The 11,698-nt window shown below is 42.5% G+C and overlaps 1 protein-coding gene across 2 annotated transcripts in view; it reads right to left on the bottom strand.

Moving 5' to 3' along the window:
* Positions 1-1,386: 1,386 nt before the first annotated feature.
* Positions 1,387-11,698, bottom strand: part of Epsti1 (epithelial stromal interaction 1) — a 102,740-nt gene continuing 92,428 nt past the window's right edge. For both annotated transcript variants that reach the window (XM_031361368.1, XM_031361367.1), the window contains 2 exons: positions 7,773-7,872; positions 1,387-2,052 (listed from right to left, as the gene is read on the bottom strand). In XM_031361368.1, the coding sequence (XP_031217228.1) occupies positions 2,044-2,052; positions 7,773-7,872 (109 nt within the window). In that variant the 3' untranslated portion in view covers positions 1,387-2,043. The remainder of the gene's footprint in view (positions 2,053-7,772; positions 7,873-11,698) is intronic.

Genomic DNA, 11,698 nt, shown 5'->3' with positions numbered 1-11,698 from the left:
TTCCCTCGTATGTACAAGTCAGATAGGGGGCTATAGTTGTGTCTAGTTAATTCTTATAAAAAGCATTGGCTTCCCAATAAACAACTTTTTCCACTTTGAAGATCAGGGAACAATACAGGAGAAAAAATGTATAGAGACCAAAGAAAGACCCAGTCGTGACTGCTCATTATATTTGATCTATATAGATTGTAAAATGAGCATTAGAATCAGATTCTTGCTTTTCATTAAAAATAAAAATAGACCATTCTGCCCAGAAGAGCCCACTGGCTGGGGCGGCTCTCTCAGTCTCAGCACCTCTAGTCAGTCGTCCCACCACACACTCCATCTACAAGGAACTGGACCACAAAGAGGAGCCGGTGCTGCAAAGCCAGATCCAGGAGCATGTCAACATCACAGAAGATGAAAACCTGAAACATGGCTGTGATCAAAAAAGTCTCGGCAATGGCCTGGTATTTATAGTGCTTCAGACACCAGAAGCCTTGAGCCAGACCAATGACTCATGGCAATGGGTATTTGCCTGTGGAGCTGTGTAAGCACAAAAGAAAATATGCTACATCTCCGGCTGCACTTTCCAATGCCACAGAGATGAATGACTTTGTGATGGTGGGGTAGGAAGGATGGAGGAAGGGAATGGTGCTTATGCTACAGAGAGAGGCTGAAGCATGTGGATGTCTGAGGCCTGAGCAGCTGCCATGTTGACGTTCATGACCTATACTACCACTTAAGGCCATCAGAGTCCATGGTACTGCTGTTACTAATGAAAGCCATACAAATGTCAGTGGTCTGTGCTGCTGCCTGTAGCCATGTTAATGTCCATGGACCAGGCTGCCACCAGGAACCAGGCTGGTGTTGGTGGCCTGTATTGCTACCAGAGACCATGCTGATGTCGGAGACCATGTGCAGGTCCACGATCCATGCTCCTGGTAACCGTAAAGGGCAAAGAAGCTGCAGCAGTATCGATGGCTACAGACTCACAGTTGAGAAGGAGAGACATAGAGGCTCTGTGATCACCTCCCCCACCAAACATATACATAACCTAGACAGGAAGGCATTGAAGAGAACTTTTTTTTTGTTTTTTTGTTGTTGTTGTTTTGGTTTTTTGAGCTAGGGTTTCTCTGTGTAACCCTGGCTGTCCTGGAACTTACTCTGTAGACCAGGCTGGCCTCGAGGTCAGAAATCCACCTGCCTCTGCCTCCCAAGTGCTAGGATTAAAGGCGTGCACCCGGCCAAAGAGAACTCTTTAAAATTGTGATAAGGATGCTGAGGTGTACCTCTCCAAAACAGAAGGCTACTGGTGAGGACGGAATGGGAAAGGATTCACTTTTCCTAAGTGGCTGGCCACCGGGAGTTTGACCATGTGACTGTAATAGACAACACAAATTGAACTTTGTTCTATTTTTTATTTTTTGAGGGGAGGCCACAAGGATAGTGGGGTAGACCTGCAAGGACTGGGAAGTAAGGGTAATTAGGATGAATTATGTGAAATTCCCAATTTTTTAATAAAACTATTATGTTAAAAATGACTCATTTATATAGAAGTAGTTCAGAATTTGTTTATAAATTTGTCTATAAAAGTATAAGAGATCTTCTTTGAGTCACATTTGTAGCCTAGATTTTAAAAAGTAGGTATTTGAAAAGACCCCCAAATATCCGTAAACCTGCTGTAAGAATTAGTGCAGAAAAAATTAGTCAATTAGAGACACAAACCTATGGCCTCTAAGCTCTTCCGACCCTGAATGTCACGTGATTTTCTTTTACCATTTTATTAACATTTTTCCACTTAACCATTTAGTAAAAGACAAGGCAAATTAGGGGGGAAAGGTAACATTTTTCTGGCAGTAGAGGTCAGTAATCAGTCTCTGAGAGTCAACACATCACCAGTGTCAGAGAAAAACGGGCCACCTACAACAGCTCGGTTGACTGGGTGGGCAGTTGAAATGAAGGAATTAAGACAGATGTGAAATGGAACTGCATTAAGGAGACACATTTCATGAGGGGTTTTCAAAGGTCAGCTGATGAAGGCGAGATGGAAGTGACGATTTCTCATATACCCTGAAATAAAAAGAAAACATAAATTAGCACAAACAGCAAAATTAAACACAGAGCATGTAAAATCCAAAATGAAATTCCTGTAGACTGTCACAGTGTGGGAGGGTAAAGTAACCTTGTTTTGTTTTTGAGAGGCTGAGGTCCCAGTGAGATGAGCTTAATTTTTAAGTCATAGTACATTTAATTCGCTGCATGGTCTTTGCTGAGAATGTAATGTCTTCTCCAATGACATCTTAGTGGCTGTGCTCTTAGACTCAGGCCAGCGTGGGTCACGAATATTAGAGTTCATAAATGTTGGTACCTCCACAAGCACAGCGAGGATAGAATGTGAGGCACAGGACTTGGAATGGAAATGTATTAAGCGGAGTCACACTGGATTATTCACCAGGAAGGTGACTTCTAAGGGGTTCTTGGGGTTGATAGATGGACAGATGAGCTCCTATCTCGGCTGTGTTCAAAGGATCACCCTTGCATAACACTGGGCCATCCTGAACTTGAGATACAAACTTTGGTGGTTTGTTAGCCCTTCTGGAAACTTCAAGTCCTCAACTTTGTCTTGAAGACAAAACATTTAGAGATGTTAGCATCCATAAAGTCTTGACTGCTATTATAACTGAAAATATAATTTACAGTGACTTCCTCTCTTGGTACCTCATGAAAAATAGTATGGAATTTTACAAAGTAAAAATGTGTCTTTAATCCCAGCACCTGGGAGGCAGAGGCAGGCAGATTTCTGAGTTTGAGGCCAGTCTGGTCTACAGAGTGAGTTCCAGGACAGCCAAGGCTATACAGAGAAACCCTGTCTCAAAAGAAAAAAAAGTGTTTAAGAAATAAAGATTAATCTTGTCTGTCATTCCATCATACACCTATTAGGGCTCTCCTGCCAAGAATCTACATGACATTTCAAGGAACTTTTCTATGGATTTTATCAAATTTACTATTTTCAGCCTTCTTCTATTTTTTCCTCTTTCTTTGGCTTCCTATTGGTCCCTAGGTTTCCTTGCAGTCACTTTATTGGGAGTATAGCTCTCCTCTCACATTCCTTAGGAGGTTCAGTTGCCAACCATTCATGCTCTGATAAATGACCCATTTGTAATATACCCTATATGCTAACTCTAGTCTGTTTATCAAACACATCTCGAATAAAAATCTAGATTCTGGCACTCTTTTCTCACTCTGGATTGGGTTTCTTTGAGAAACAGGTATTTTAAATTTTAATGTAGCTATAGTTGTTTTTCCTTTTTGGTTTGTATTTTGGGTCATATAAAATCATTCCTGTGCTAAATTTTATAAATAACATCTTTAATTTTCTTCTGAAATTTGAAAAGGTTTTTTTTTTTTCTCTCTTTACAAGCTTGAATTCCCTGGAGCTGATTTTCATACATGGTGTCAAGAAGGTATCTAGATTCAGATAGGTATTCAGTGGTCTCAGAAGAAGTCTGCTCCAAAGTCCATCCTTCCCACTTCACCACTTCTCTGCCTTACATCAAAATCTCACCAATGCTTGGCCTGTCAATACCAACTGTGAGCCATCCTAAATTAAGTTCTTGTGCAAATGTCTTTATCTTTAGCTCTCCTTTTGTATCTTTTTGAGAATTACATGTATGACTATAAGGTATTTTCATCATATCTACTACCCACTCTCCAAATATTCCCCATGTCCACCAACACAGCCATTCTAAAATTCATGTCTTCCTGCTCTATAGTTATGGCTATACACACACACACACACACACACACACACACACACACACACACACACACACACACACACACTGCGGAGTTCAATTAGAGTTGCCTGTAGGTACTTGGATTGACCTAAGTAAGGGGCTTGTCTTGGAGGAAAACTTTCTGTTCCTCAGAGGCCACCATCTCTCTGTAGCTTTTCAGCTAGGATTAGCACTGCAAGTGCTCTTCATCCACCTGTGCTGGAATGTTGGCTGATGTGCTCTCATGCAGGCCTTGTGTAGGTAACCACAATGTTGAGAATTCCTGGGTGTAACGTTCCTATCATGTCCAGAAGAAACTGTTTCATAGCAGTCTTCCTGGTCCTCTGACTATTACAGTCTTTCCATTCCTGGCCTTTACATGTAGATGTCCCTTTGGGGGATGAGCACTCTACACTCATTTATGCTTTGCATACTTTGGGAAAGCCCCGTTTTTGTTGTTGTTTTGTTTGTTTGTTTTGTTTTTTATGGGTACTGGAAATTGGCCCTCATAACATGCAGCAAGCAGTCTTAACTGAGCCGTCTCTGCAGCCCCTTAGCTATCTTTAATTGTGTCTTATTATTCCAAATAACATTCTTATTTTGGCAAATGCTTCCTACACAGCTATTTTAAATTCAATACCTATTCATTTTTTCTATATCAAAGTGTTCACTTAAATCTTTTGTTGTGCTCATAATGTAAAATCTCAACGACTTGCTCTCTTGTGTGTGCAGGAGGTTCTAGACGTGGTTTCTTGTTTGGGGTTTAGCAGCAAACAAAGCAATCCAAGAGACCCATCCTGTGCTCAGAAGGGTTGAAAGCTGTCAGCCAAATATATACATAGATGTGTGAGAAAAGCAGAGTAGAACAGGGAGAGTGTGGTGGGAAAACAAAGTGGGCTGTGGGGGGGGGGGGCTAAACAAGAACAGCCAAGGTAGTCCTAATAAGATGCTGAAATTCAGGAAAGCTTTTGGAGGAAAATAAATGACACAGCTGCTTGAAAGAAGTATATAAAGGGAGAAGATGTGCAAAGGCTCTAAGCTGAAGGAGCACAGATGCTGAGGCAGATAGAGACCCACAACAGGAAAAAGCCAGGAGGTGAAACAGGGTCCACCTCGTGTAGCACCCTGTGAGGCCATGCAGAGGATCCTAGTTCTTACTGCAATTGGGAATTCTATGAGCCCTTGGAAGGTTTTAAAGAGAATTTGATAAGAAATGGCCTCTGTTGCTCTCCTACTGAGAACAGATTCCAGACATGCAGTTGTAAACAGAAGAAAACAATGCAGGGAATGATTGTCAGGCTTTGGAAACGCAATGGGAGAAGTTGGACAGAGAAGGATTGCAGGGGAACTACTGGGAATGATTGGGCTCCTGATAGTTAAAGGTAAGCTGTAGACTTGGAGGTTGACACATCCATTTTCTGTCCTAAGAGACACAACTAGATGTGCAAATCTGGAGGAAAGGGATTAGGTTGCGAATAGAAATAAGCACATACAAGGTACTTAATTTCTTCAGACAGTACAAGGCCACCAAAGTAGGAATGAAATAAAGACAGGAATGTGTCTTCCTCCCTGTGGAACAGAGAGGCTGGGAAAGGATAATGGAAAGAAATGGTTATTGAGATATCCAGAATCCCAGGGTGGTCAAGTCCTAGAAGCCTGCAAAGAAACTCTTTCAAATGGAAAAAGATTACCTTGACAAGTTCTGAGAGGCCAGAGATAAAATTGGAAAGTAGTCATGGATTGTTCTCACTGTGGACATTGTCAATGAAAAGATCTTAAAAGACAAACAAACATACAAAACCCTACTGGTAGGGTGGGGTTACATAAAAAATAGAGACAGACATGATGGTGTACACTTGGAATCCTAAGCACTAAGACAACACAGGATGATTGAGAATTCCACCCCAGCCCGAGCTATGAAGAGATGGCCTTTCAAAAATGAAGAAATTAGGTCAGAGACAGCAAATTATCAATAGACTTTGTTCATGCTACACTGGTTGAATTTTCTACTTTGATGGACTGCTTGGTAATTCAGGAGAGAAGGGTATTAGTAGAACAAAGTGTCTCATAGGGTGAAACAGGAAATGGTCCATAATTCAGCAAGGCAGATGCTTGTAGATGAATAGGGATCGAGGCAGGAGTCTGAGGAAATCCTCACCCCTGGTTCTTTCAAGTAAGAGAAGAGTCAAGAACCACCTTGGGTTTTAATGTGCCTGTCTTATAAAAATGTTGACCCAATCATTGTCACCAAATGTCATAAGAATATGGTGGTCTTCTCTTTGATCTTTAGAGTCTCAGAAATAGTTTGTAGCCCACTCTCCAAGGCTCATCAATAGTCACTGGGGAGCCGGTTTGCCAGAGTCAGTCTCTTAGCTCAATTCCATTTGTTATGCCCTCACACATTCCTCTGGCTTCCTCTGGAGCCTGGATACTTTTCCAGGCAGTTCCTAGATGTTAGAAGCTGTTAAGTAGTGGAAAATGGAAAGCCAATAGTGAATTTAATCCAGAACAAATTCTGACTTCCAGGTATGTTTTCATATGACTCCTACTCACTCATTCTCATGAGTGAATCGGCACCGTATCACCTCACACAAGGCAGATGCTAAATGTCAAAGTGTCCATTCTCTTTCATGTTGTCCAGATTCTGAATGTCATAGCAGAGGGAATCAACACACATTGTGGATAAAATAGACACATCCAAGATATGTATGGGCGTATGGTCAATTATCTTCAACATGTAAATTGTAATAATATCTACCAAGTCTAATTTCTAGCTGCCTTCTGGGGAGTCATGCCTAGAAGACTGCTAACATGTTGATTTATCCACAATGAGCTTCTGCTCTTCCATTACTTATTAAGTTATTTATTTTGTAGTTTCTAGATTAAAAGGCACTTGATTTTCTGTGTGCGTGTTTTATTAAATTTATTTATGTGGAGGTAGGGCACACCACAGCATGCATGTAAAGGTCGGCTGATGGTTTGTGAGAGTACACTATTTCCTTCCCCCATGTGGGCCCCAGGGGTCAAACTCAGGATATCAGGGTCGATGGCAAATACCTCTCTCCACTGAGATACCTCACCAGCCCAGCACTTGATTACTTTATTGGATTTTGGTGATTTAAAAATATCTATCGGATCTCCTCACTCCAAATACACGTCTACCTACCTACCTATCTACACACACACATACATACACACACACACACACACACACACACACACAGAGCTATTTTTAAGTACTCATTCACTTGGTATTTAATTAAACTGCAAAACACCCTGAAGTTACGATTCTGCACACACTGTAGTCACACACATTTTGAGGTTTAGTTGTTGGTTCAAGGATATATTGCACACAAAAACACATTAAACATGTAGAGTTGCAAGGGTTTTTCTTCCCAGGGAAATACGTAAGGCCATTTCATCTTCCTAACACACCTTTGGCTATAGCAATTTTTAAAAACCATATTGTAGTGAAAAGTTAAATCCCAGTCTCTTTGATATGGTGGTTTCACGGGGAGGACGCATTCCTAGAGAAGAATGGTTAGTGTTTCATAACCACATTTCACTTCAAATTTCCTTGGGGGTGGAAATGTTCATTTGTTTTTGTTTGGGGTCTGGGCAAAAGGTGATCAAAAGCTTTCCAGGTCAGACACAGGCTAAGAACAAAAGGCAGGTGCCTTTGTTTTTTTTTTTAAATTGGTCCAAACTGAAATACCCCTTCCTTTGGCCTTCTTCTCTTACCTCCTTTCTCTGTTTCTTCCCTTCTCCTTCTCTCCCCCTTACCTCCATTCTCCCTTCCCTGTTGAATTTATATTACTTTGGCTGCCCATCACAGCACAAAATGATGATAATGGGTTGTTGTTGTTGTTGATGATAATGATGATGATGATGATGATGATGATGATGATGATGATGATGATAGGGGAAATTCACAATATACCCACACTTATCTTTATTTTTTTTTGACTTGGAAAGATAGGCTTTTTTTTTTTTAAGAGAAAAGAAAAAACTCACCCAGCTGTCGGCACTATTCATATTCCAACAGCCTCCAGACTGCTCGAGGCCACCTGGTTGACTTTTGCCTTGGAGTCGGTCCAGAAAAGCATTATTTACCCTTTAGAACAATGAAAAAATGTGCATAAGTAGCAAGCCTGCTGCAGGGCTAAAAGATTTTTGAGAACCGAATATGCTGCACAAACTGGTGTGGGGACCACTTCTTCCCTCCAGCTTAGAGGAGATCTATAGGAATCTGTTTAGTGACATATGGGCTCTGGTCCCATACTGAGGCTGGTCCAGGTGTGGCTTGAGCTGAAAGGGCATCAGTTCTCAACATGAGAGTTTCACTTGCTAAAGTCTCCATCAACCAGCAAGTGCTCTCTCTGGTCAGCCGACGAATGAGACAGAGGCTGACAAGAGGTGGAAGAACCAGAAAGAACTAAACGGGGTTGTGGGCAATGGAAAGCTCTGTGGTAGTGCTGTGGCAAGACAGAAAGTGGCCTGCTAAAGCTCTACTGTACTGTCAGTCATCTGGAAGAGAATTGCATGGGAGGAAGACAGAAGGAAAAAGAGCAGGCTGTGGGGAGAGAAGAGAAGTTCAAGTTTCAAAAGATGTAATAAGTACACCTTTCTCTGATGTTCTGTCACGCTTGCAGCCACCAAGTTCAAAAATTAAATCTGAATTAATAAGACAATTATTTTCACAGAGGTCAGGATAAGGGCTGCCAGCCCAGTGATGCTCAAACAAGTTCTCGCTCAGTATCCATGAGTGGTTGACTTTAGGGTTGCCTGTGGGTACCAAAGGACACTGATGCTCACATCTCTTCTGTAAAATGACAAAGCACTGACCACACTTCACAGATCTTCCTGCATGCTTTAAATGGTCTGTGGATTGCTTGTAATATTTAATACAGTGTCAGTGCTGTGTAAAAGCACTTAATGCACTGTAGTCTTTAAGGAATGATGCAGGAAAATTGCCACAGCACATTAGCTATGGACATAGCACCTATATATATTTTTTTTTCTGGGTATTTTCAATTCGGTTTGTTAAAGCCATAAATAGACTCACAGATCTGATGGGCTGACTATTTCTATAGGTGACTACCTAGATAATAATTAATCATTATTCTAAATGGTTGTCTTAGGGCATTTCAAAGTCATTCACTAAGTCACCTATGCATGGTTGATTAGGGATGAGGACTCGAGAAGTGGATAAACAGCAATGAGTGATGTAGAAGACTAGAATGTTCTTGTGGCAGACACAATGCCTAGCATAAGGAGCTATTCAGCACAAACTGTGGAAGGAAGGAGAATGTGGGGACTGAGCACATGAGCCCCCTTTTCAGTCGTGCGAAGCAGAATTGGGTCCTTGGTGGATGGTCACAATCACACTCTCTGAGATGGGATTGTCAAGAAAACAATGGCTGGTTTGGCTGGTGGGTCATATAGGTTGTCTGTGCTCACTCAGTGATGTCAACTCTATCTTGAGTATTGACTAGCTGTTTCTCTAAAAGTCTGTTCCCCTAGGCATCTCAGCTTCATGCTCTCTCTCCTTAGAAACCTATGCAAATGCCACAGCCTGGCTCACTGTGAGACTCCATGTCTGAGTCACCTCTCAATCTCTCGGCCTGCCTGCTGAGAAGAATCTTAGTAAATTTCAGCCTTGAATGCTAATCAGTGGGAACTGCCCTGTGAGTGACATCCAGGGACACTCTGGACTGAGAATACACTGGTGCTGCTTTTATCATATGTGAGTGTGTGTGTGTGTGTGTATGAGTGTGTGTGTATGAGTGTGTGAAAGAGTTTGTGTGTGTATGAGTGTGTATGAGTGTATATGTGTGCATGTATGAGTGTGTGTGTGTGTGTGTGAGTGTGTGTGTGTATGCATGCTTGTATGTGCACATATGTTTGGAGGCCAAAGGTCAGCACTGGGTGCTTGCCTCAATTTCTCTATTATTTTTTAGGATAGTGTCTGTCATGGAATTTTGGGCTGCTCAATTTGGGTTAGACTGGCTAGCCAGCATGCCCCTGTCGTCCATCTGCCTCTGTCCCCTTCACACCAAATCACTGCGGCCAAAGAAAAATCTAGCATTTGACCCAGGTGCTGAGAATCCAAACTTAGGTTTTCATGGTTGCACGGCAAGCCCTTTAGGGCTGAACCACCTCCCCAACCCCTTTATCTAGGCTTTTGGTCAGTCATAAGAAAGAGCTTTCTCTCTGTTTCCCTAGTGCCCTCCCACCACATACAAGCCACTAGAAACCTCTTACTGACCAATAAATCCTGAGTTCACTCATGCCCATGGCCACTGTTCCAGTCTCATCAGCACCACTTCTCTTGGTTACTGTCTCCACTCTACACCCCACACCTCCACCCTGTCATTCATTCTTCACATTACAACCCTCATTCTCCCAAGTTAGAAAAGTCACCTTGCCATCAGTGGTGGTTTAAAGTAAGAATGGGCCCCATAGGCTCCTATATTTCAATGCTTAGTCACCAGAAAGTGGCACTATTTGAAAGAGGTATGACCTTGTTGGAGGAAGGTCACTGGGGGTGGGCTTGGAGGGTTTAAAAGCCCATGCCAAGCCCATGTCCTCCTCTCTGCCTTCAGATCAGGATGTAGCTCTCAAGTACTGCTCCAGAACCATGTCTGCTTCCATGCTATTCTTCTTCCTGGTATGATAATAATGGACTAAACCTCTGAAAGTATAAGCCAGTCCAGATAAAAATTTTCCTTTATAAAAGTTACCGTGGTCATGGTGTCTCTTCACAGCACTGTAACAGTGACAGAGACACCATTCTTCTGCTGAAAGCTCTCCCATGGATTGCTTCTCACTGGCCTGAGAAGAGTCACTATCTTATGCAATCTCATATTTCATCTTTCCTACCTCTCCTGCTGGCTTCCATACTCTAATCTGCATCCAAAAGAAGTTCAGACTTTGGGGTTCAAAGTCCACCTTCATTTCCACAACAGAGCCTTTGCACTTGTCATCTTGCACACGACCCGGGACCATTCTGGAAGTATGTCTACCTTGTCCTGGGTGACTGGGTTTTTCACACAGAGCAGTTGGCACCGAGCTCTGTGTGTGAGGCCTTTGGTCACCTATGCCTCCAGCTGCCCACTCTCTGATATCGTCCTCATGGTATTCACCACCATTTGGAAAAGTCTCACAGTTTCATCGTTGACTTTGGTTTCTGTCTTGCAGGCTGTGACTTGCATGTAGCAGGAGCTGGCTAGGACAGTGACCTTGTTGGAGGAAGTGTGCCTTGGCAGAGTGTGACCCGCTAAGGTACTCGTTGAGTGAATGCAGCTTCTAGGCACATGCTCCCTGTACCCACAGACACTGGGCCAGGAAAAGCCCACTGATACGATGCACAAAATACACACAGCCTGGTGCCAGCTGCTCTGACTGGCTTTGCATAAGGCAAGGTAACAAGTTTAAGAGGAAATGAGCTAAGAGGAAATGAGACTTAAGTTCTCCAGGGTGCTTGAGGGAGATCCTCCGCTGGCTGGTCCAATGCAAAATGGGTCAAGCAAAGACAAAGGTAGTACATGCCATGCTTCTCTCCAACTCCAGCATGACTCCACATGGGGGGAAGGGGGAGGAATGTTTCACGTTACATTTTTTTTTGGACTGGTTTGAGGCTATGTGCATTTTCTGCTCTGGATCATTTATCCTGATGATTAATTCGGATTAAGAACTCCTACTTAAGAGATGGTTTGAGTTTTCATAAGTCAATAGGGCTTATGCTGTCATTCACCTTCCAGTCCAGAGTCATCTGAGCCTTTAAACCATCTTTCTGTGGATTTCTTAAGTGCTTCTTTTGTTCAAATGGTTCTACAGGGGCAGGTACAGGTGTATGCTCATTACAGGACGCACTGAAAAGTTTGCACTGAATCCCACAAGTTTTCTATCATAAATTCAGGGTTGAGTGCTCTTGTGTG

Source organism: Mastomys coucha, unplaced genomic scaffold, assembly GCF_008632895.1.
Source record: "Mastomys coucha isolate ucsf_1 unplaced genomic scaffold, UCSF_Mcou_1 pScaffold9, whole genome shotgun sequence".
NCBI lineage: Eukaryota > Metazoa > Chordata > Mammalia > Rodentia > Muridae > Mastomys > Mastomys coucha.
The sequence above is the reverse complement of the archived record's forward strand: the minus strand, read 5'-3'. Positions and strand labels throughout refer to the sequence as shown.